Source organism: Ursus arctos, unplaced genomic scaffold (genome assembly GCF_023065955.2).
Source record: "Ursus arctos isolate Adak ecotype North America unplaced genomic scaffold, UrsArc2.0 scaffold_7, whole genome shotgun sequence".
NCBI lineage: Eukaryota > Metazoa > Chordata > Mammalia > Carnivora > Ursidae > Ursus > Ursus arctos.
This window is the reverse complement of record NW_026623089.1, coordinates 62,790,383-62,814,454: the sequence shown is the minus strand read 5'-3', so window position 1 is coordinate 62,814,454 and position 24,072 is coordinate 62,790,383. Positions and strand designations below refer to the sequence as shown.

Here is a 24,072-nt window from a genome sequence, read left to right as displayed (position 1 = left end):
CTAGCTCGGGGAGGGACGGGACAGCCCCAAAGTAGTTTTCAGCTCTGAGATCCTGAGTGCTCGAGGGATTACTACGGCAAACAGTATAAATATGCTGGTCTGGCCCAAGGCTGGACAACCCTTCATGATGAAGGCCAAATTCTCAGCATTCCAGTCCCATCAGATAATTTCCAGGCGAGACAGCCCACGGCTGCCCTGTTCTATGCCACTGGAAACGTTTAAATGGCCAAGTGCCGAATTTGGTCTAGGAAGAGTGATTCCTTTATAATTTGTTCTAGAAGAGAAAGCACTTAGCATTGAGGGAAAAGCAGGCAGAAGGCACTGCACTGGAGGGCTGGAGGTCAGGTTGTGGGGTCCCAGACTGCTTGCTGCTGCTCTGCTGTGTGACTTTGGGTAAGCCAACTGTTCTCCAGTTCCTTGGTTTTGTCATCTCAGAAAACAAGTAATTTTAGTATCAATGAGTCCTTTCCATCCTAACAAACATTCTCCTTTTATGTTTCTGGCAGAGGTGGGTCCTATGTCACAACTACCATATATTAGGGCAATTTCAAGCTCTTGTAACATTAGAAAGATTCCAACATGTAGAGTGAAGAGAAAAGCAACAGAAGTGTGATCCTTTCCAACAGCCCCAAAAATCTGAACAGAGTAACCAGATTCTTATATATGTAATTTATAACGATTTTTATTATACCTATAGTTTTCAATGATAATTATAGCTACTTTTCTAGCTTTTGGTTTCTCCCAAGTTTATTTGAGTGATTCTACTGCTTATACAATGCTCTCCCCACTTATAAAACCCATGCTCTGATCATTCCCCTCAACCTCCCTAAAATTACACTAACTTCAAGAAGTGGGGATTTGGGGAGAACAGACTCCTCTGTTTTATGAAGTCATCATAGTATAATTTTGTCTTTTAAACTTAAGCTCTTAATAAAAATGTTTATATATTACACAAAATTATATATATTAAGTTCAAATATATAAATAACAAACATATTCTGACAAAATTACTTAAAAGCTAACTTGCTAATGCATGTCTCGAATTCTAGAAGACCAAGAGAAATAACCCTCACTGATTTGGTGGGTTTTGTGTTTTTATTGTTTTCTTTTTGTATTCTTCAGAGTAAAACTTCTTTATCCTCTCCCTCTCGCTTTTTTTGCAGGATTATGTTTATTTTCTTCTACCCTATGTAGAGGAGATTCGACTTTATAAGGAATGAGGTAGATTTGGATGCAACATGAGTTTGTTGTATGTTAAGCATAAAAAGCAAGTTAAAGACGATATGTCTGGTGTACTTTTTCTGGACGTTTCACTTTAAAATATCATTTCTTGAAGTCCTTGATTCTGGGAAGGGCAAAGCCTGCCTGAGCAAAGCGTATAGCTTTAACTCCTTCAGAAAACCCGTATTAAGTATTTCTTTCCCCTCATCCCAGGGAATGTGTGGGAGTTGACTGATTATGAGGATTTTATAAGCAGGGTGAATACTTGCAAATATGCTGGATACCAATAAGTAATTTGGCTTGCCTAGATGGAACTGTCAAAGAAGTGATTCATGCTTTTTTTTTTTCTTTTTTAGTAGCTGTCTATTGATTGATTTGGGGATAGTTTAAGATTTAGACAAGGACTTGCTTTCTTCTCTAATGCTTCCAGAGCCTGAGAAAACCTATACTAGAGCGGATTTGGCAGATTTTCTTCTCTTCTTTCATCTGATCTATGTGAAATGTACAAGCAGCAAGATTAAAAAGTTTTAGATACCTAAGCCAACTTCTCTACTCTCTTGTGGGTCTCCTGACACTTTGGAAAGGGATGATAAATCTGATAAATGGTTTTCAATAGATATTCCCCTTCCTTTCCTTCTCTCCAGAGCTGTTAACCAAGGAGCCTCAAGTTATTTGGACCACATTCAAAGGCCTGTGTGTTGAAAATGGCTTCCTGGTTTCTGCAGTCCGTTATTCTAACATCAAGAAATCTCTTTCTAAAGACAGAGTAATGAAGACAAGCAGCAGACTGTGGGAAGTGTTCTGCTGGACCTGACCAGGCATAAAGTCAGTGCTTCAGAGGGCCCTTGTGGAGGAAATGAAGATTGATTCACCGTGTTCAACTGTGTTGCAACAGGGGGGAGTAATATTTTTCACTTCCAGTAAAAAATGCTTCCTATACGTAAGAATACAGCCTGATTTTCTGTATGTTAGTCAAGTTAAAAGCCTTTTTCAGAAGGTTTTGCCTGATTTTGTTTATGTCACATCCATCCATGCCAGGCTAGAACTCCAAATTTTCAGCTACTGACTGGTAATAAAGAACTGGTTTTTACTCAAGATCTGTTCAGGCAGTAGGAATTTGAGACCAAGGAGAGAGCCTTTTCATTATTTCATTGCCCTCTGACCTCATACCTCACTGTGGCCCCTGACCTTGCCACTGAACGTTTCATTTGATATGAACTATTCTCTCACCAAGATAAAATCTTTGTTCACATACAACTGTTTTTCAGGGAAAGCAGGATACAAATGCCAAGAATTCTCAGACGAAATTACAGCTGCCACAAGTCAAACACAGGCCTAGACAGAATACTCACTACCATGCAACATGACCCTTTCCTCTTGGTGGTGGTTCTTACAAGCTTTCAAATGTGCAAAGAAACATATACAGAGCCACTTAGCTATCAAGCATGCTGACTTTTCAAGACCGCAAGGAAGGACCTTCTAATCCCATAGCAATGCCCCGTCACGATCTGGCTACAGGATACCTTTATAATCAAACGCCGGCGAATAACTCGGGTAGTGACTCTCCGTTCTTCCTCTGAGCTTGAATCACTCTCACTGTCTTTCAAGTCCTGATAAACGCATTTTTTAGTACAATTTTACCATCACATTTAAAATAAAAGACATTCTGAGAAGGGAAATCAAAAAAGAATTACTTTCACTTGCTGGTTTTCCCTGCTAAGGAACATGACACTCGTATTTATAAGAATCTTAAAAAAAAATTTAAGTGGACGAAAATTTTGAGCAGGATCCTAAATGAAATGCCTCTATGTATGTACTATACGTGTGTATGTCTATTAACACATATATTTAATTACATTGATCTTTATGTGCATATATATGGTAAAGATTAATGTAATTAAATACATTAAAAATAATTATAAGAGACATTTTGGTATCAGAAACTACATGCTACTCATTATTAGTTTGAAGAAACATTAATATTCATTTAAAACTCATTTTAAATCTCTGTACATTTGACCTGAACGGCCGTGCTTCACTCGATCTACAGAAAGAGGCACAACATATCTGATTTTTGTGAAATTTTGGTCAGATCTGACAACTTTCTCAAAAGCTATTTTGAACTTTATAAAAAAGTAAAGAATGGACATCAGTAGAATTTGTCACATATATTTCTATCAGGAGATTTTTACCAGCATCATTGGCCCCTAACACACAGTCCATGCTCAGTAAGAGCTCATGCCAAGAATCAAGGAATAATGTAAAACATATGAAAGCTCAGAGTCTTATTTTAAAGACCTGACATGAAATGAGGACAGAAACAACATCTGACAGACAAGAGGATGGTACAGACAAGAATACAGAAAGTACACAAAATATTAATTTTTAGGCAACAAGGATGAGAAAAAGGAAAACCTATCACATAGCTCACAACTTGAAGGGAAAAATATCTCTGGTTTCCACTTCAGTGTCATGGGGAAGACTATTAACTGAATGATTTTATCTCTAAATTTTAATGGTGGAATTCTGAAAATAGTTCTGGCATTTTATTTTCTAAGTTTGCTAGTTGCCCCAAAGCCGAGAGTCCTGGAGATAGAAACTGCAATTAATAGCCACCGGAAGAATCAGTGGCAGTGTTGGTAAAAATAGAGGGGAAAAAAAGTAAAATTGTTACAGAAGTGTGAGCTAAAGTGATTTATGAAATGTTGTCAAATAGATTATAAAGCATTTTCCACCCAAGGCACACTTAACAAATACTCTAAAATATGATAGTAATATCAACCTTAACTTTGTAAGACATTTCATCTGAACAAAATACCCTACTGAATAATATGGTGTCAAAAGGAAAGAGTTTTCAAGTTTCTTATTCCTTGCAAAGATAGTTCCCTCTTACTTTTAAAATGTTTTAGAAAAGACTGTAAATTCAGAAAATTTACAATGATCCCAGTATTGTGAAAGGAGGCACTGAAACAGCTCAAAAAGGCAGAAGAAGTAAGAGGAATTCATATTGTGAAAGAAAAGAATTCCCAATCAGCACTCAGGGATCAACAGATTAGATGAGGCAAAAGGGAAAATTCAAAGTGAATTTTTCATACACAGAATTGTAAACTGGGCAAAGCTTTTCACGTGGGTAAATTGAAAAGCAGAACATATATTAATCCGAACACTACCAAACCTAGACGTCAATTGTATTATAATCCCATCAAGAATCATCTGAGACTAGTCCTTTACAGAAAGAAAAAGTCACCATTTGGCCAATGTTTTAGTTTCCACTTTCTGCCTGAAGTCTGCTAATCTGAAGGTGAAGGGTAGAGAGAAGACGGTAGTAAATCTCGAGCAGGATTCCTTTTAGAGAATTCTCTAGAATTGCCAAAGGGGGTAATTAGGAGACAGACAAATGGGTTTCAGTACGTCTTGCCATGGGTCACTGCATGGAAAGAGGTGGAAAAGAGCAGAAGTTTACCTTGTAACAGCAGGCAGTCATCCGTGTAAGAGCCGCACCCGGACTTTTGACCTGATTTTTTAGGGGACAAAAAGGGGGCTGTTTTCTGAGATCATACATCAGATGACCTACTTGGTTGCTACTACTCTACTATGGTCTAGCCACAAAGGACACATCCTGAACATTTCTGGATTTCTTGTGAGATCAGGTTCATAGCTCCCAGAAAATTTAACTCCATTAAAAACTTCTATATTTTGAAAACTTTCTAGGCATTAGAGTAGGACCAGTGACCAATCCCAAAAGCACGATCTCATAAGAAATTTGAAAACATTTTCTAATAGTTATGGTGGTCCAGTACTGATGAACTCAGCTGAGCTTCCGTTCAGGGGTAAGACTTTCATTTCAAACCCTCTTTTCCTTCTCCCCGGTTCCTCAGTGGCCAGTGTGCCTGCATGTGTACCCACACACGTGCTTATTTATATTTAGACGATCATTTGATTTCAGAACTTCTCTACATATTTTTAATAGTCAACTTCCATAGTTAAGACATCACTATGTTACTGCTTCTTTCTGTATTTTGTGGACTCGTTTTAAAAGGGACCATCAAAGGTCATGCTGCTTACATATGCTAAGAATTAACTGAAAGAAATCAATATTCAAACCCATTTCTCGGGAAGTGAAAGGAAGGCCTGAGAACTTTACTTCCTCTCACTTTCCCTCCTAACGTGCATGAAAATGGTCAAAAGATAGCTGCAGAAGGGGAAAGGAAAGATGATTAATTGATCAGCTGATCATTAGCCCCTGAGTGACTGGGAGTTTACTACTCAAGTTTTTGTAAACCACGACCTAATCACAGACTCGCTACTCTACGGAAGACTTGTTTATTTCTACCCCAAGCACTGCAGATGTACACTGGATGTTTCAGGGAAAACTGTAGGTGCTACTATTCCAAGATGTCCACGTCTCAGCCTACGCCTACGGCACGGCTCAGGAAAAGACGTGGCTGAGAGCAAAAAGCAGCAAAAAGATGTAGGAAATGGAACTAATTTTTATTTTCTTATATCCATCTATGAGTTATAATTTCAGTCCAAATTTTTTTTTAATATCTACAAGTGGTAAACCTCAAAGAATGAAAAAAAAATCTATTAGATGGTACCACGAAGACATGTTTTAAGTACAAAGTGCAAGCAAATAATTCTATGACAGTCTTTAAAAGTATTTAAAACAAATATTAAGATAATTATCAACTTAGATATAAAAATGGTTAAAATGATACCTATAACTTCAAGTTTCTAAATGCGGTCAACCAACAGGGGTCTAGACCCACCTCATTTCAGGCTTGGACACTGTGTTTCTTTAATTTTTAAAACACGCTTTCAGACAACAGACCTTAGAGGGGAGAACTCTTAGATGGGTCACATGCTACAAACCCTTTAAATTATGCAGAAGAACCAGAAACATTCAGAATAACTATCCTCCTTCCATAAGAAAAGAAGACTGGGTTGGGAGTTAGGAAACCCAAATCCAAATCCTAGGCAAAATTACCTCTGGATATTAAGCATAACAACTCTATAGTTCTTTTTTTCTCCTGAAAAGTGGCTGAAGAGACGCTTAATCCTTTTTCCTACTCAGTGAATGAAAATATAATCAATTAGCATGTGTTTTACCTAGTACTTTCTTCACCCCCGCCATTAGTGGCAGCACTGATAATTTGGACATAGTAAAGAACCTCGGACCCAGTATTACAAGATTAATTAAAGGACACGAAGCATCGGTACTCTTGTTTTAACTGACAGTGTATCGGATAACTGGACTGCATACCTTTGGCTCAGACCCACTGGACCCCTCTTCTTCGTGCAGGTTAAGTCTTGGCTTGCCATCTGCAGGAGTCCTACTCATCTTTTTCATACTGACAGGCACACAGGGTTTAGGCTCTTCTATTACAAACTTGCTGGTTTCTTCTAGAGCTTTCTGATAGGCTGCTAGTGACGATACTGGTTCCTCCACACGACCAGATCCGTGTATTTTTGGTTTCAGAGTTTCCTTAGCACTCTGTTTCCCTACATCATTTTGGGATTCTGGAAAGTAGGATTTTGTCTTTGCCTCTGGAGTGACTTCTGCATGGCTCCCATTTGCTTCAAATTTTCCAGGTTCTCCTTTGAGATATGAGGTAATAGAATCTCGACACTGATCAGGGCTGCAACAGAGAAAATGTGGAAACTTACGATGGTAATACATGGCTGAAAATGGGCTTCAGAAGCTCTAAATTTTTAACAACCGTGTTTTAAAACACTTTTTTAGGCATAAATCTGATGTGTGAGGGGCAATCAGGGGTTTGGGTCTGGGGGTGAGGCCCCAGGCTTCCCCCACACCCCAATTCCCAACCTGCCTAGCTGTGCTGCCCTTGTTTCCGTTTTGTTTTAATTGCACTGCTACAGCTACTTGGATTTGAGATTTTAAAAACTCATCCTGAGAGGTGCACAGACATACCCAGAGTTCCAGACCCACCAATCTAAAAGAGGAGGATATTGCAAAAGGCTTTCACATTGCCAGTAAAAAAACTGCTGGCAGAGAATCAAATGCATTCCTGTGATGAGAGCTCTGGCATCCCCAAACACCGACATTCCAGTCTTTGAATGGGTTTCCAGTGGTGTATACTGCCATCCTAACACCCTTACTTGGGTCCCCTTCCCCTCCCCTGACCTCTGCTGACTCCCACTGGGGAGTGGGTGTTGGTGCTTACCTGTCGCTTCTCTGTTCTGTGAGGACTATTTTCCTTTCAACTGTTAACAATCTTTCTCTTCCAATACTTTCTTTTAAATTGATCTCTAATTTTTACTAGTATCAGTATAGACTTTTATTTTCTAGCTCGTGCACTGTTTTTAGTGTCTTTGCTTATTACTTGTAGAATTCTGAAGGCGATAACTAGAATAATATATTATATATAAGATATATATTTTTTACATATTATATAAAAATATAAATATAAATATATATATATCATGCACATGTCTGTAAGTATGTGTGTATTCTTATAAATCAGATTTTGATTATATTTAAACAACCCCCAGTCAACAGCACACTCTATTCCATATGTGTAAGGACAAACGGTCCCAGCACAGTGTGAAGATGCCATCACCTAAATGTATATTTTTTGCTATGCAACTATAGACTATGTGACTATATTAGAACACAGACATCAAAATTAGTACTGTTTGTTGTCTTTGCCATAGTCTGGTAGGCTGAACACAGAATTCTTTGGTCTTATCATTCTTCTAAAGGAATCTTGTAGAATCCTTTTTGCAGAATGTTATAAACTCCCTCTTTGGGAATTTTTACCGAGCAAGAAGCTTATCAGCAATATGAAAATATTAAATATGGTTATGAAAGAAACTTAAGTTGGATGCAGAAAACCCTGAGGTTATCAGTAGTTGCCACTGAAGTAAAATATATTTTAGTCTGACGTATGCACAAATAAAAATAATGCCAACCATTACTGAGAGATTATTTGTACCAGCCATCTGGTAGCCATTCTATAGGCTTTCTTTTTCACTCCGTAAACCTGCTTGAGGAAAGCAGTAGGATTCTAATTTGTAAAGCTGATTAGACTGACATCCTTAGAGCTTAGAAATTCACCCAGAGTCACAAAGTGCAAACCTAATGCTGGTGGGATTTGAACCGATGTCTGAAGGACATTAGATTCTCACCTTCCTAGAGTAAGTCCAGGATAACAAAGAACCAGATTCATGATTAGGGAATTATTTTGGTTGTAATCAAATTTCCACCGTGGCAATATTATTTGGAGTGAAGAATTACATATGCAATGTTTGAGATCACATAAAGTGTTCATGTAGGAAGAAGGAAGGATTACACAATGTTAAGTGTTTTCTCAGTATGGTAGGAGGACCGATGACTTTTCTTTTTGCTTCTCTGCATTTTCCACATTAACACATTGAGAAAAATACACGTAAAAGAAATCCACCCAAATTTTAGTAGCAGTTATTGCTAGATGATGGGGTTTTGACTTTTTAAATCTGTGTTTTAAAGTTTGCATAATAAGCATATTATGTTTGAGGTCAGGAAACAATAGAAATGTTCATATTTCTAAAGGACATGGAGTTTTATTTATTACATTATTTTGAAAGTGCATTCCTTATTGGCTTTGTGAAAATAAGACAAGTAATAAACTAGAAAAGAGCAGTCTTCTAAAGTAAACCTATATAGCTTTGGCATCCATGGGAAACTGTCTGCATTTCACTTCCGGCTACCATTAGTTGTTTTTTGTTTTGTTTTGTTTTTTTTAAGTAGGCTCCATACCCAGCGTGGAGCCCAGCATGGGGCTGGAACTCACGACTGTGATTTCTTGAACTCACAACTGTGATTTCTTGAACTCACAACTGTGATTTTAAGAACTGAGCTGAGATCAAGAGTCAGATGTCACGTCACTTTCCCTCTCTGGATTAGCAGAATGAACCAATCTTTAAGGCAGGTATTGTCCCCAAACTGGAATGGTGATTTAGGAAAAGAGTAATTGCTAAAAAGCAAGTATTTAAAACAAACGATTAACACGTAACCTGTGATTCGCTTTTTTTTTCTGAAACGGAGCCATACCTGTCATCCAGCCGTTCTAGTAACCCACCAGTTATTCTTCGAGCCTGAGCAGGGGCCTCTAGGTTTCCACTTGATGTCTCGTTCTGCCAACCTGAAATTGAAGACATTTCCAGTTCTGCTTGCTGAACACGTTTAAGAATAGCCTGTACTTTTTCTTCTGTCATCTCCTCAGACTCTACTCCTTCTTCAAGTTGAATGTCCTCAAACAGAGATTTGAGTTTTTCTTCCGTCATCTCCTCATCAGGACCAGATTTTCCTTTCTCTTGCTGCTCAGAGCTCACTCCTACTTTACTAGGCTGTTTCAATGGCTCTGCTGGTTTAACATCTTTTGGGACCCCAGCCATACTTCCGAGGTATTGAGGATACTCACTCAGACATACATTCTCCAACTGGCTCTCATCTACATCCACTGCATCAGGCATTTCTGTTAAAGGCATTGAGTCTTCGAGTTTGCTGTCTTCTAAGGAAGTGTCTTCTGCAGTTACAACTGGAGGTCCATCTGCTGAATGCTCTACGTTCCCCTGGGAAGGCACTAGCCCATCACTCAGTCTACTGGGGGTTCTAAGGGGAGACTCTATGCTAGAGATATCGCTAAAATAATCATCTTGCTGGAAAGGGGTGGGTGGTGTGTAGTGCAACCCTGTGGGAGTTTCCAGTTCCACTTGAAGGGAAGGATAACCTATGGAAGACAGTACATTCGGACTGACTGGAATGAATTAGAGTACAGCAAACAAAACACATGGAATGAATTAAATTATATCAGATATGAAAATGTATGATGAGTTACAGAATAATGTTCATAAATTTATTGGTTTAGTTCAATTAAATGTAATACAATGAAATACTAGTGCAAACTATAATAAAACAGACTATTAATTAAGATATAAATGATTTCTATCAATTTTGATAATTTTAATACAGTAACTTAAATATACAGACTACTTCAATCAATACAAAGTTAGCTGCCGTTATATAAGATACACTTATTCCATGGCCAAATTATCTTTCTACTTTTAGCATGCAAAATCCATATTGTGGTAGACTGCATACAGCAAGCCACAAGAAACCGATTTTTATAATAAGTCACTTATAACTTATTTTAAGAGCTTTACATATGAGCAATGCTACCCAACTCTAATTCTTACATTTTTTCACATGAAATTTACCGTGAAGAAAAATAAATTTAGTCTTTGGAAGGAAATTATTGTTAGATTTTAGAGCAGTAGCACTGGGGGAAAAAAATCTAAAATGCTAGGAAAAGGATTTGAAAAGCAGATAAAGTAGAAAAGACTCCAAGGAAAGTCTTCAGGTGTCATAATGTGACAGAGATGAAAGGGTTGTGGTGTATATGGAGGTCTTAGTGAACTTGGTGAGAGGGGTCCACTCAGAACCACAAATCAAATAAAGAGAAAAAAATGGTACACAACAAAGACAGGAAGAAAGCCATTTGCAAAGAGCTCTCATATTCATGACAATACTGTGAAACACGGAGGTTTATTTACCAGCCTACTGAGAGGGGAGGTAGGGAACAATTCCCTTGTTTTAACCTTCATTGTGGGGACAAAGGGAATATTTTTCTCCTTCAGCAGAGAGAGAAGTCAACAATGGTCTGGTCATGGTGAGGAAAGGAGGTTTCACAAAAGTTCAACGAAGAGGAGAGACAGGAAAAAAAGGCAGCCAAGCACATTTTCTGAACTAATGGTCTACAAAACTGGAGCCTAATTTTCCCATCAGTCCATGACAAATACCAACTTAGCTTCTGTTGTAAATTCAAACTGCTATAGGTAAGTATAGTCACCTATAAACCAGAATCTTGTTGAAAAGCTGGCTGAGATTAGTTGAGGTTTATAATCTGCATAAGTGAAATTTACTTCATACACACATTCCTAAATTTCCCTATGAATTTTTAAAATAAGAAATATAAAATATTAAGATGTAACCACCAAAAACTTTTGTGAATTTATTTAATGATATTCTGATTTTAAAATGTTACAAATAAATAAAGCTTTTAATAGTCTATTGACTAGTTCCATTATTTTCTGGTTACCTTGCTTGTTAGTTCTTTTCTTTCTCTTTCTTTCTTTTTTCGCTTATTAGATATTTTCTTAAAATTTTTTCCCAAAACAGAATATTAAAGGATTCCATAAACTATAACTTGGCAATAGTTCAGAATTTGATATAATGATGGTCTGTCTTCAGTGTAAAAAGAGACTGGCTACTATTATATGATCTCACATATAAGATGAGGCCTTGAAGAGAGCTTTTTTCCAAGGTTCTGTGGTATTTATAAGCTTGATAAGAAACCACTTTTGACATTATTGCCCGTTGTGTATGTTATGTGGATAATAAGGTATGCTTTAAATTTTCTGTTGACTTTAGCAAGCAGAAACTTTTTAAGAATTTGACAACTTTGCTCACATAATATATGTAGAACTAGAAGTGGTTGATTTTTGTTAGTCTAACTTTGCCAGTTTAAAAATGGGGAAAAAACACCATATTTTTCAAAACTGGGCATCGTAGAAAAACATCCCTAGCTCTTCTTTCTACCTCCACACCATCATCATTTTTTACTCAAAATTCATTATTGGAATAAATTTCCATTTGTAACGAAAGACAAGCACCTTGAAAAACACATTAAGATATTTGTTATACTTTACTTGATACTTTGATTTAAAAAGCCCCAATTTACATAATGAAGGAAGATGACAATATTATTCTATAAATTAAGCCAATGTAAAAAGGGAATTAACTATGTTATTGGTGACATCTGTGACATCTGAATTAGAAATGAGACACTGATTTTTATATATGATAGATCGGGTAGGGTTTTTCCAAACAATAAATGGAAGCATATACAGTGAAAATAATGCTAAATAAGTAAAATATGTTTTTGAGTGAGGCATTAGACTTTTTCAGTACATGCTTAAATACGTGGATCCCAAACAGGAATTCACCATTTTACTAACAATGTCTACGCTATATGCTTAAACTTGACCCAGTACCTAGATTGTTTGATAAAAGATAGCTTATCAATTTGGTCTTATCAACATGTGAATAAAAGAGTTCACTCGTTTTTTAGGTTAATGTGAAAATGACAAAAACAATGCATTCTCTAGATATTAAATATTCTTCCACCTGGTCATGTAAAATATTTGAAATACCAACTCTTTCAGTTAACTTATACTTTTAGATCTCATTTGTATTTTATATAACAGACATTTATCAAGTTTGTTCTATCAGAGTGTTTATTTGCAGACTGTAGCAGAGAAAATGCTGTGAAAATGAGAAATTAAGTCAAGCAAATCATAATTTAGTTGGTTTTAAGTGACTGCCTTGTCCTACACACTTTCAAATTTTATCAAATGATTAAATAAATATGAACACTAAATTCAATTACCATCAACAGGGTCATGGAAAATATTGTTCTCATCTGCAAAACTTCTGGTGCCTGAAATATTTCCATAATCAAATATTGGTCCTTCTAGGAGAGTCACTATATCTATTCGATTAATTTTTGTCAAGACCGAAGTTAAGGCATCAGCTGAAAAAGGAGAAAAAAGGGTTGAAAACCCGATTAAATTATTTTCTTCCAGTCATCACAACATCCACACAAAAGCATGGCATTCTCGACCCTCCTAGCGGCTTAGCTCCTCCTCCCTGCGGCTCTGCCGGTTCCCCACGCAGAGGGGCTCAGAAAGCTCACTGTTACAGGGAGGTCATGTCAGGGTCTTAAGAATCACTTTGTGAAGCTGTGTGTGATGACAGCAACATTCATTCCCCTGTAAGGTGCTGAGCAGATGGGCCTCAAAATAGCTAGACTCCTTTTAGTTACGAGGGGATCTATTAAAATTTTAAACATGTTCCTCTCCTTTTAGACTGTCAACATAGATCACCCTCATTTTGATGCTTAGCATTTAAAGACTTACTAAAGTCAGACTGACACAGGCAAACCCACAATAACTTATTCCACATTGTCGTGGGGTGGCACTTGTCAGAGTAGAGCACCGCTCCCCTCCCCCGACCCCAACACCACCAAACCAAAGCAAACCTAAAAATACTGGAGAATTCTCTGCAGCACACATGAAGCTGGTTAAAATGATTTGATCCTATCCTCCTTCCTTTCTCTCCCTGTGCATCTAGCCTGGCCACAGCAGTAACCTCAGGGTGCTTCTGACTATCACCCCATGATTTAACAGCTAGAATTCAATTTTCATTTTTGTTGGTCACGGAGAGAACGAAAGACAAAATGCAAAAAATTCACTACTACTTGCTTTCTTAAGAAGCTTCCTAAAGACAGGTGTTTAGGATATCAGCGTTAAATTAAACGAAGTAACTTCAAAAGACTTGCTATTCCTTTATGATTACTCTGGTCTATTAACAGTAGGCTTATCTAAAATACTGAATATACGCAGTTTCGAAAGTTAAAGTAATATAATATCAGCATACTTGTGGCATTTTTTCCGTCTCTGGTAACCCATTTTTTTAATAACATGAAGCTTTGAGAAATTAAAGAATTTGGATTTTCCACACGTATTTGATTGATTTCGTCCACTGAAAAATTCAGTTCCCTTGCCAGTTCTGTAGAAAAGAAAGAGAGTTACTAAGATTTCACATTCTACTTTTATCACATGTTTCATAAACGTAATGTTCAACTGCCACAGACACACAAAAAGGAATTTTATAGTAAAACCCAGTCCAGCCTTGAACATTAATCTTTATATGCTTTTCAGGGAAGCAGTGATCACACCCAGGCTGTGACCTAACTCTCCTGAGATAACTGCTTAGTTACAATTGGATCCCCTCTTGAGAGATTCTTTTATAAGGATTCTTGATCTGTACAAAGAGGATGTTGCTGCATTCTTTGAATTCAGTCAAGTTATTCTTTGCAATTTCCTCGAGCTTCATATGAGATGGGCAGGGATACACACCCATGAACCAGGCACAGGCGACGCTGGTAGTGGGCCTTCAGGAATTCCACTTGGGAGGTTAAATGATGACCACAGACCAGATCGCTGTCTACGCTACGCTGCCACTTGTATAACAAAAGGGAAATAGCTTTGTGTCCACCTAAATGTCTACACCCGTATGCTCGGCCTTGATACTCAGAGAGGGTCTCTGGGAAGACGCATGTGAGCATCAGTGGCTGCCTTGGCAGAGGGGAACAGGAATCAAAGATGAGAAGGAGCCTGACTTTTCACTGTGTATTTCCTACACAGTTAAAAAAAATTCCTCAGGTATGTATTACTTTAAGTGATTCTAGAAATAAATGGGGAAAAAAAATCCTCCCATGGAAAAGGAATTGGTCAAGATTCTACCCTGCTTAAATATTTCTAGCATTTGGCGAAATGCACTCAGGGGCTCATAAGCCTCCAGGATCAAGCGACTTCACTTCTAGGAACTGTCGGGATGATACATTGGGTTGGACACGAGGATGTACACACGTGAATGTTTATCTCAGGTTTGTACTATTAACAAACGGAAAACAATCCAAGTGTGGGACAAAAGAAGAGTTAACTGAGTTAATGCAGTGGCTTGTGAACTGTTCTGATCACGGCCTCCAGTTAGATATACATTGTACAGCACGGTGTTCATATAAATGAAACCAGATCTTCAAGAAGCAAAACTTAGCCGTAATACACGTAAGGCACAGACATTTCCTCCCATTCTATTCTATTGAAAACAAAACCAAACTATGAATTGATTTCATGACTCATGAGTGCGTGGGACCCGAAGTTAGAAAACACCATTATAAAGTATGTATACTGGATGTTATTTATCCATGAAAACCAAGATCAAAGAATATGCAATTTTGTGGAAACTAGGTAATAACAAACAAAAAAGCAAAAAATTACACGGTATATGTAATATAACATTTTAAAGTGTTTTATACAAAAATCAAAGTACATTAAGACGTTGGCAGTGGTTCTGAGGGACAAAATTAAATTTTGCTCTTCTAAATAATCATTTTAATGATAATCTTCACTCAACAGATAGTCATTCAAATCACAGAAGTTAAATTTCTTTTAAGTTCTTCATCCTCTTGTGCTTTAAGAGACAATACTCCTTACTGTCCAACAAGCCCTTATGACCCAACTGTATTCTTTGTCTAGTGATCCAGTGAAGAGCAGAGACACACTGTCGCAAAGAATTTTACAATTTAATAGCTTTATGTCACATCTTCTCCAAAAATTTACTCTAACAGACTTAAGGACGGGATTTGCCTACGGTAAATCATCTAATAGCAAGGGCATATAACACTGCAAAACCAGCATCTGCTCCGGTATGTATTCAGATCAATGTCTGATGTTAAAATGCAATTATTATTAATTTTATGTTAGCAAATATTTATACATAATGAATTGCTATTAACTCTCAACAAGCTGCTGAGGATTACTCAGACCACCTGTGTTCTCAGAGTACCACTAGGCTCCTGGTCGTGAGCAGTGTGCCTGAGAGCAGAGGCGGGGTGGAAGGAGGCGGGAAGGTTTAATAAGTTGGGGGTAAGGGCAGGACGTAGGCCATTTAAAGGAAGAAAATGTAGCTGACCTTGTTTGCCATTATCTGGTTTCATAGTCTCCCTTTCAACAGCAGAGATAATCGTTTCCCTGAGCGCAGAATATCGCAGAGGGTATACAAGGTGACTTAGATATGACCATGGTTAACATTTATATTTTAAGCTATTGTGTTTTCTTGGCTATGCATTAAAAACAGACGCTCAACCTCTAAAACTTAAAATTTCTCTGATTCCTGTGAGGTAGGATTTTGGAGGCCCAGTTAACATCAAATCTACAAAGCAGAACTGTCCAACTGACACAGGATCTTATCTTCATCTGTAATGAAGTGAAATCAAGCTAAATATCCCTTTTCTACACACAGATCATAAACAGTTTCATTCATCTCACCAAACTCAATGAGTTTAGTAAACTGGATGGGTTTCTATACGTGTATCCTACCTAAAAAACTGTAATTCAAATTTTCAACTTCCTCTCATTCCCTTGTTTTCTTGTTTATGTAGTTATTGAAAATGATCCCTGTTTTCCTTTAGCAAAGTGATGGAAGATTTCCTTTTAAATAAATCTTTGGGCATAAAAGTGAGTCCACCTTAAGAAAAGTCTCAGGTAAGCAAACATACAGATAATCTGTGTATATCATAAAAACCGTGAAGACGACTCACGAGTGATTAACACCTGGGAAGCGCAGGCACGTGTTAACTGAACGGTTGCCTAAGCTGCGCTAAGGGAACACTTCATGTTTACAATTTTGGATTATTTAAAAGTCCTAGGCCTTAACTGTGTTTTCCTTGACCCCAGAAAATAAATTTACTACTAGGTAAAATGTTATCTTCTATCACCAGAAAAGGCAGTGTGAAGAAAGTGCCCACATTTAAGGTAAAGTATGATTTAAATTTCTATTCTTTAGTGTGTATGCATTGAAAAAGCTTTGAAAAACAGTATGTAAGGTATTATCGATAATTTTCTCTGGGTAGATAGAACGGTGGATGATAAAAATGTTTTGTTTTCTACTTGTCGCTTGTTTCCGTTTTGTATAACGAACCTCTTGTGAGTAAGACAAAGAAATTAAGAAACTGTATTCGTTTCACTCAGGAGTGTACACACTTACCTGTCCAACTAAGTCCCAGGTGATCGGCTACTATTGCCATCCTGATATCTGTCCGTTCACATGGACTCTGTGGACCTACGATTTACAATTTCTTAATTAAAATAATCATCAAGAAAGACACGATACTGGAAAATTGTTTTTTTAGCAGTACTCAGATTTTACAGAGAGACTAACGCTAACACTGTACACTTAAATGTGTCCTAGTCGCCTACACGAACACTTGTCTTTTCACATGGCTCACGTGACTGTCACCTGCCCCAGCCAGATGTGAGACTACATGGAAGCTCAATGTGATGGGATCACACATGCTGACGAGCTAGCTACTGGACAACGGTTACAGAATCATTGTGTCGGTGGAAACACCATGATGGGGTCTCAACGTCTGTGCTTTCACTTTGACAGAATCATTAGTACATTAAAAAGAAAAAAAAAGTGGCTCATCTGGAATGACACCAATATCTTCAGCATGCTTCCCTAGCTGCTTGCAGTGTCGTTCAGTGAAAAGGGAGAGAAGAGTGTAGAGACAGCACACACAGATGACAATGACAGAATGAGAACTACGGTTAAGTCACTGCACAGGCAATCACGACAGTTCATGCACTAGGCTCTACGAGTCGGAAAGTGTTTACGAACTACGCTCGTTCTCCAGGATGTGAGCAAAGAGTGCTCGAGAGACCTGACTGCCTTCATCCTCACCAGTCCTCCTACTGCTCCTTTTCTCACTGCCGGCCTTTTCACTCTTTGATTTTAAAGGCGCTGCCTCTGTTTTCTTATCTCTAGCAGACTTCGTTGTAACTGAAGGCTGGCCACCCCGGGAAGTCTCGGACAACGACGTGTTTCTTGAGGTACTGTCTTCCTCATCGGACAACTCGGACTGCATCTTTTTGTCTTCTTCCGAGAGGCGCTCCACAAGCTTTAAAGTCTCACCACTAATTCCCTTAAAATATTCAATGGAATGTTTACATACTTCCTTAAGCTGACTCTTCCTAACTTTCACTGTGGCGGTGGTGGTGGTGGTGGTGGTGGTGGTGGTGGTGGTGGTGGTGGTGCTGGTGCTGGTGACACAGGTGGATCTTACCTTTACTGGCAACTTGGATGGAAGCTGTTTGGCCTTGCCTTTCTCTGGCTGCCCTTGCTTTTGTGTGACGCATGCTTTCCTAACTGCGTTATCCCTGTGTGTGTCTTTTACTGGAATTCGGGACTTTACGTCTACACAGGAAGAAGCAGTAAGGGTTTTGGTTTTCCCAGATTGACTGACCTGCTTCGTTTTACTCACTTTCATGTTTGGTATATGACTTGGTGGGCAGATATCTTTTGGTGAAGTGGCCTTTATGGGAAGCTTGGATTTTCGCCTAATCCCTATCGATTCCTTGGTCTTTTGCTGCTCTCCAAGAGCTTTATGCTTATCTCTTACACAGTGTCCTTGCAGTACCCCTGTCTTTTTTCCTGATGAGATTTTCACTGGATTAGCTTTCTCTGTGGTACAAGTGGGTGCAGAATGTTCTGTAAGAACTACATTACTTGTAATGTTATCTGTCTGTATAGTGGAAGAATCCAAATTGTTGTTGTTATTAAAGTTATCTTTCTGGAAATCATGTTTTTCTTGGGGCCTAGTGCCCATGTGGCTATTGGCTGTATTTGAAATCATTGTTATAGTTTCATTCTCTAGTCCCTGACAACTGGTCATCACAGCTTCTATCTTATCTGTCATTTCTCCAGAGCCTTCTTTCTTCATGGTCATGGTGGATGCAGAAATTCCCATTTTTATTGGCGTGCGCAACTTGGGGTCAACTTTAGAGGCGCCAGTGGCTGCTGCCGATTTCTCCAGGGAGCCACTACTGGCTGCGCCTTCCTGACACTCTCCGCTGGTCGGGCTGCTGGGGTTAGGTTCGACTGGAGGTGCCTCTACATTTCTCTCTAGATTGGTTTCTACAGTGGTGTCCCCTGACTGTGGCTGTGGTGTGGCAGTGACCATACTTTTATCCCCTTCCCCCTGGTCCCCTGACTTCCCTTCAGAAGTATGCTCACCAATCTGGAAAAATTGGAGCCTCTCTTCAACAAAATCCCTCTTGCTCATGTCAATTGCACCACTGCGAGTCATCTCAAACATTTTCCCTTCATGAAATGGGAAGGGGTTAGGCTCACTAGTTGGGGTACTTTCGTCAGTTGGCGTTCTGGCTGGCGTTGTATCAGGGGTTGTTGCTGGAGAGCGGTCTTCCACAGCCAGACCAAATGGCTTAGTTTCATCTTCCCGTGATTTACTGTCAAAAACTTCATCATCCCCTCGGTTATTAGACCAAGGATCAAAATCTAGACCTTTGGTAGCTACTGTTTTGAAAGGAGTGGCAAATTCTTCATCTACTTTGTAACTGAAGTAAGTATCAGGAAACACTGATCTGTCAGGATGTCTGCCTTCTAGTGTGAAGAACTGGGCCCCCGATTTCTGATCAGTCTTATCGGGAGTCTTTTCAGATGAGGAACTTTTAGAAGGTGGCCTGTCTTCGTCTGGTCCCACCCTTCCTTCCTCCTCGATAACTTCAAGTTTACTTTGGCTAAAGGAGCGATCGGCCGGCTTCAGAATGCCCTCCGTGTTCCAGACATCTTTCTTAATTTCCATGGTTTGACCTGGGAGTTTAGAATCACTCTCTGTCAAGCCATCGTCTTCATCTTGCAGGTCATAGCCATCCAGAGAGTCGATCTCTGTGGCATCTGTGTCGTGAGAAAACTCAGCCGTGGTGGCAATGGAACACTCCGTGATGGACTGGTCGTTGTTCCCATTCTGGGCAGTTTCATTCTGAGGTGAATCGAGGCCAAGGCCAAACTCATTATCTTTTCCAGATCCATTAGTTTCCAATTCTTTCTGGTTGGAAGGCTTATCAGCAGGAGCTTTGGATTTTGTCATTTCCTTTTGCTCATCGTCTACTTCCTTTAATTTGAAGGTGTATTTTTTAACGGGGACTGGCTGATAGATGGACTCGTCATCACTCGAATCACTGACGTCTGCCCCGGGGGGAACTGGCGAGGGCGGCTGCACTCGGATGACCGGTTCGGCCAGCTGGTACTTGTCATGCTCATCTTGCAGACTGACTTCAATCATGTCAACCTCCCTCTCGGGGAGATAATGATGTTTCTTCTCCAGCTCCATCTGGTCTGCATCCAGTGGTGGAGGAGGGGGAAATTCAATATAGGCAACTCTATTACTTTTGGGTCTTTGGTTAGAGTCTCTGCTGACATCGGTAGGCGTTTCATGCTCAGCGGTTGCTTCTTCCACTGTAGTCTGCTTTACGGAGGCTGACTTGGCCTGCTCCTCCTCCTCAGATTCCTCAGAAACCTCAGGAATTGGGCTGGGTTTGCCTGGTATGTAAGCTATGAGCGAGTCTGGTGTCTTAGACGTAAATTCATAACTCACTTCCTCTGAACTGGGTGTTTCTGGGGTTAGAGGGCTTTTCCCAGAGCTGTCTAGAAAGGAAACTTGCTCTAGGGTGTCGTCTTCTGGACTACCTTGGGGAGAAGGAGGCTGCTTTTGCTGCCTAGTTGTATAAAAGGTCCCCCTGGTCTCTTGTACTGTCTTACACTCCTGACTTATGATCTTTTTTACACTTCCTTGTTGTATCTCCTTTTCATATTGCTTCCCCACCTGTACAAAACTGACATACACAGGTAAAGTTTTTATGTCTTTCCCTCCCTCTGTCTGGGCTAGTGGAGCAACTCTTTCCAATCCATCAAGGGGACTGTGGTCGAACACATCACTAGAGGGAGATTCCTTTCCTGGGCTAAACTCTAAGGAATCAGGAGATTTGGTGGGAGAGGTTTCGGTTTCATCGAGAGGAGGGCATAAGCCTACATAACTCTGACGTTTGGACACTTTGCTGATTTCTGAATAGGTAACTTTCTCGTCTTCTATAGAATTAAAGTGCTGTGTCTCGACTGTCTCTTTACTCATACTGGACTGGGATAACTTTTGTGATAGTTCATGTTGGGGGAATGTCGACTGCTCGCAAAAGCCATCGGGGATGTCAGAAGACAGCACTCTCCTTCCCTCTGCAGCTCTGACAGGGATGTGCGACACCGCTGAGCTCTCACTCCTCCTCGGAGGTTGGTCAAGAGGCCCACCCGGCCGTTCCCCTTCTTTCACAACATATTCCCTATATAAGACCTTTTTGGAGGGAGATTTTACAGTCATTTCCTTAATTTCTGAGAGAGAGCCATTTGTTAACAATTTGTGTTCTCTCTCAGTCACAGACATGAATTCATTCCTTTGATCAACAATCTTACTCTCAGGGTAACCAACGTGATTCTCTCTTACATCGTGAACAAGTACATGCGAAAGCTTTTCTTTCTGCGACTTATTGTTAGTGGCTCCGGAACTTTCCCACGTTCTAAAGACCTTTTTGTCCCATGGTCCCTTAGTTGCTAAATCTGAGGTTACATGACATGCCAAGTCTTTAGCCTGTTGCTCAGAAAAATAGTCAGGCATTGCTTTACTTGACATTTCAGTCCTCTGTGTTTTCACATCCTCGGAGCCAGAATCATTTACAACAATCTCGTTGCTCTGGGCAGGCTCAGCTTTGGCTTTCAGTACCATCAAATCATTCTGCACAGATACACTTTCGTCTGCAAGGTCTATGGCCTTCGGTTGCTTTTCTCTAGCAAACACCTGGTAGACGGGCAGCTTGCTCTCCTGGATTTTTTTAACTGGGATTCTCGACTGGCCCTCCGGCCTTCTGTCTTCTTGAGACACGTCCTTACTTTTTGCCTGTGCGCCTTGTTCAAATTTTAATCTAATGGAACTGAGTTTAGATTGTTTGAGCTGAAACCCAGACTGGGGCCCTTCTGGTGCCTTGCTCTGTGAAATGCTTTCTTTGGCTTCCTCTGTGGACTTGCTGTCCTCGGGCTGTGGGGACAGGACCTTCTTCTCTGGGCTGCTGGGCTGACTGGCTGCTTTCTTCTCATCGGCTGTGGGGAAGCCTTGTCCGTCATGGCCATGCTGCCTTGCCTTAACCCACTCATCATTGGATGCCAACAGTTCTGTCAGCAGTACCTTCTCGGGGCTGCTACTGGTAGAGCTCTGAGAAGAGTATTCTTTGCCATTTCGAGGGCGTGGCTTTTTCTCTGGGGACTGCAGTTCATCATTTAGCTTTTCGGTTCTGTCACGAAAAAACTGTGACACTTCAGTCAGTTTTTCTTCAGCTTCCTTCACAGTCCTGTCCACCCTATCTTCATATATCAACTTCTCTCTACCTCTGTCTAATCTGTCCTCAGTAAAGCGCATCCACATGGCATGTTTTGGACTACTAACATCGCCAGAATAGTGCAACACTGTCACTTTATCAAAATGCTCATCTTTAGACACTTTACCTACACCATTTTCAGACACATCTTTATAGATTTTGGAGAGAATTTCTTTTTTGGGGGCAGTGACTACTTTTTCTTTGGACCGCTTATCAGACCCCTGTAACTCTGAGCTAGGGGGTCCTGCATGGTCTGTAACCGATTCCTCGGTATCAGAATGAGACACATCTAGCTTTTCTGACAGAAGCATTTTCTCAGCAAACCTGTAAGACTCCCCTCTTAGTTCTGACAACTCATCGTCATGGTATTCTATTGAGTGTTGACTCAAAAGCTTCAATGTTTTATAAGAGTCATCAGATATGAGTTGAGCAGAACTAGGGCGACTATCTTCTTCTTGGGACACAGGAGTGTTTACTCTGGAAGACTCCAGATAGGAAGGCAATGACTCTTCGGCAGTAAGTTCTTCTTCTTCTTGCTGACCCTGTTCCTCTGGACAAGGAAAAGCATCGTGTTTTTCTGGCAGAAAATCTTTTAGGTTAATATCTCCCCGGGATAAGTCTTTCTGATATACATACATTTCCTTCTCTGGATGCTTTTTGGTTTCTCTAATAATGACTTCAGTGGGCTCAGCTTGGTTACCTTTTTCGATGTGGACTTCTATTATACGCTCCAGTTTGGGTTTCATTTGGTTGTCCTTCTCTGTATGCTGGGCTGCGGTTTCAGCAGCAGACTTGTGAACATCTGGAGGCACTGCCGACTTATGCTCAAACAGCCCTGCCAGTTCTTTGGAAGGGTCCCGCCCGGACTGAAAGGCCTTCATGATGTCATGGACTGACATGGTTTCCTCGATTCTTTCAGAGGCACCTTCGCTGCCTGGTGGGGAATGATAGACCATTCTGGTGGTTGTGGTTATGTGGGTCTCTTCTTTAACACGCATGCCTTTGCTCAAAACTCGGCTGTGGTCGTCTTCTTCACCATTGGCTTTCATTTGAAACGCCTTAACTTTTTCCTTAATACTAGAGGTGGTGGGCTTTGGTTCCAGTTCCGTAAAAGTAGGTGACGGTTTGGGTGACACGGGCTCCTCCGGCTGGCCTGGGGGAGCATCCCCAGCCGAGGGCTCATAGCTCCTGATAACATGCACCACTTCAGTTCTCGTTTCTGTGATGACAGGAGGGATGGGGACTTCGTGAAAGAGTGGCTTCGGACCAGTGCTCTCAGCGCTCTGTGGGGCTGAGGGCGTTTTTTCACTTCTCGTTTCAAAGCCACTGTCAGACAACGGGCTTTTGTCTTGGTCGTGTTGAGAAAAGTCATCCGGAGACTCTAAAATAGTATCCGTTCCGAAAAAGGAATCGGCCATTTTACACAACTCTTTCTCAGAGGTGGAAGGCCTCATGGAGGCTGGAGGCATTTTGAGTTTGTGTTCCTGCAAAGCGATCGCTGGCTTTAAAATCCTTTTCTGTCTCTCTTCACCATCCTTCTTTGCATCCTCAAACTTGTACTTTAAATTTGTCAATGAACTACTCCCAATATCGTTTGTTAAGTAATCAATAACTTTGGTCAAGTTATAATCCTTCTCAGAGGCGGCTTTTGCTCTCACTTGCACTCTCTCCGGCAGAGATGGAGAATGGCTCGCAGCCGCTTGTTGTCTTGCTTCTCTTATTTCTTCCGAACTAAACTCTATCCAGTCGTCTTCGGGAGAGAGTCCTTTGTCACTCTTTGGTGATTTGGGTGGTCCTTTGTTATCTACACACACGTCTTTCTTCAGGATTTCACTCACTTTCACTAAGTCTTCCTTTACTTTCTCAACGATTTTGAACGGTTCTTCGTCGTCAATTCTCCCTTCTTTTGGGAGTTCGGGTTGGAATGGCTTCTCCTCAGGCACGTCT

The 24,072-nt window shown here is 40.1% G+C and overlaps 1 protein-coding gene across 11 annotated transcripts in view; it reads right to left on the bottom strand.

Moving 5' to 3' along the window:
* Positions 1–24,072, bottom strand: part of ANK3 (ankyrin 3) — a 641,190-nt gene that overhangs the window by 18,278 nt on the left and 598,840 nt on the right. For 4 of the 11 annotated variants that reach the window (XM_057308888.1, XM_057308889.1, XM_057308891.1 and 1 more), the window contains 7 exons: positions 16,895–16,969; positions 13,721–13,852; positions 12,672–12,815; positions 9,275–9,953; positions 6,485–6,860; positions 4,685–4,735; positions 2,745–2,831 (listed from right to left, as the gene is read on the bottom strand). In XM_057308888.1, the coding sequence (XP_057164871.1) occupies positions 2,745–2,831; positions 4,685–4,735; positions 6,485–6,860; positions 9,275–9,953; positions 12,672–12,815; positions 13,721–13,852; positions 16,895–16,969 (1,544 nt within the window). Of the gene's footprint in view, positions 1–2,744; positions 2,832–4,684; positions 4,736–6,484; positions 6,861–9,274; positions 9,954–12,501; positions 12,816–13,720; positions 13,853–16,894; positions 16,970–24,072 lie in introns of those variants that run through there. The other 7 variants (XM_057308893.1, XM_048218874.2, XM_048218876.2 and 4 more) reach the window with 5 other exon arrangements.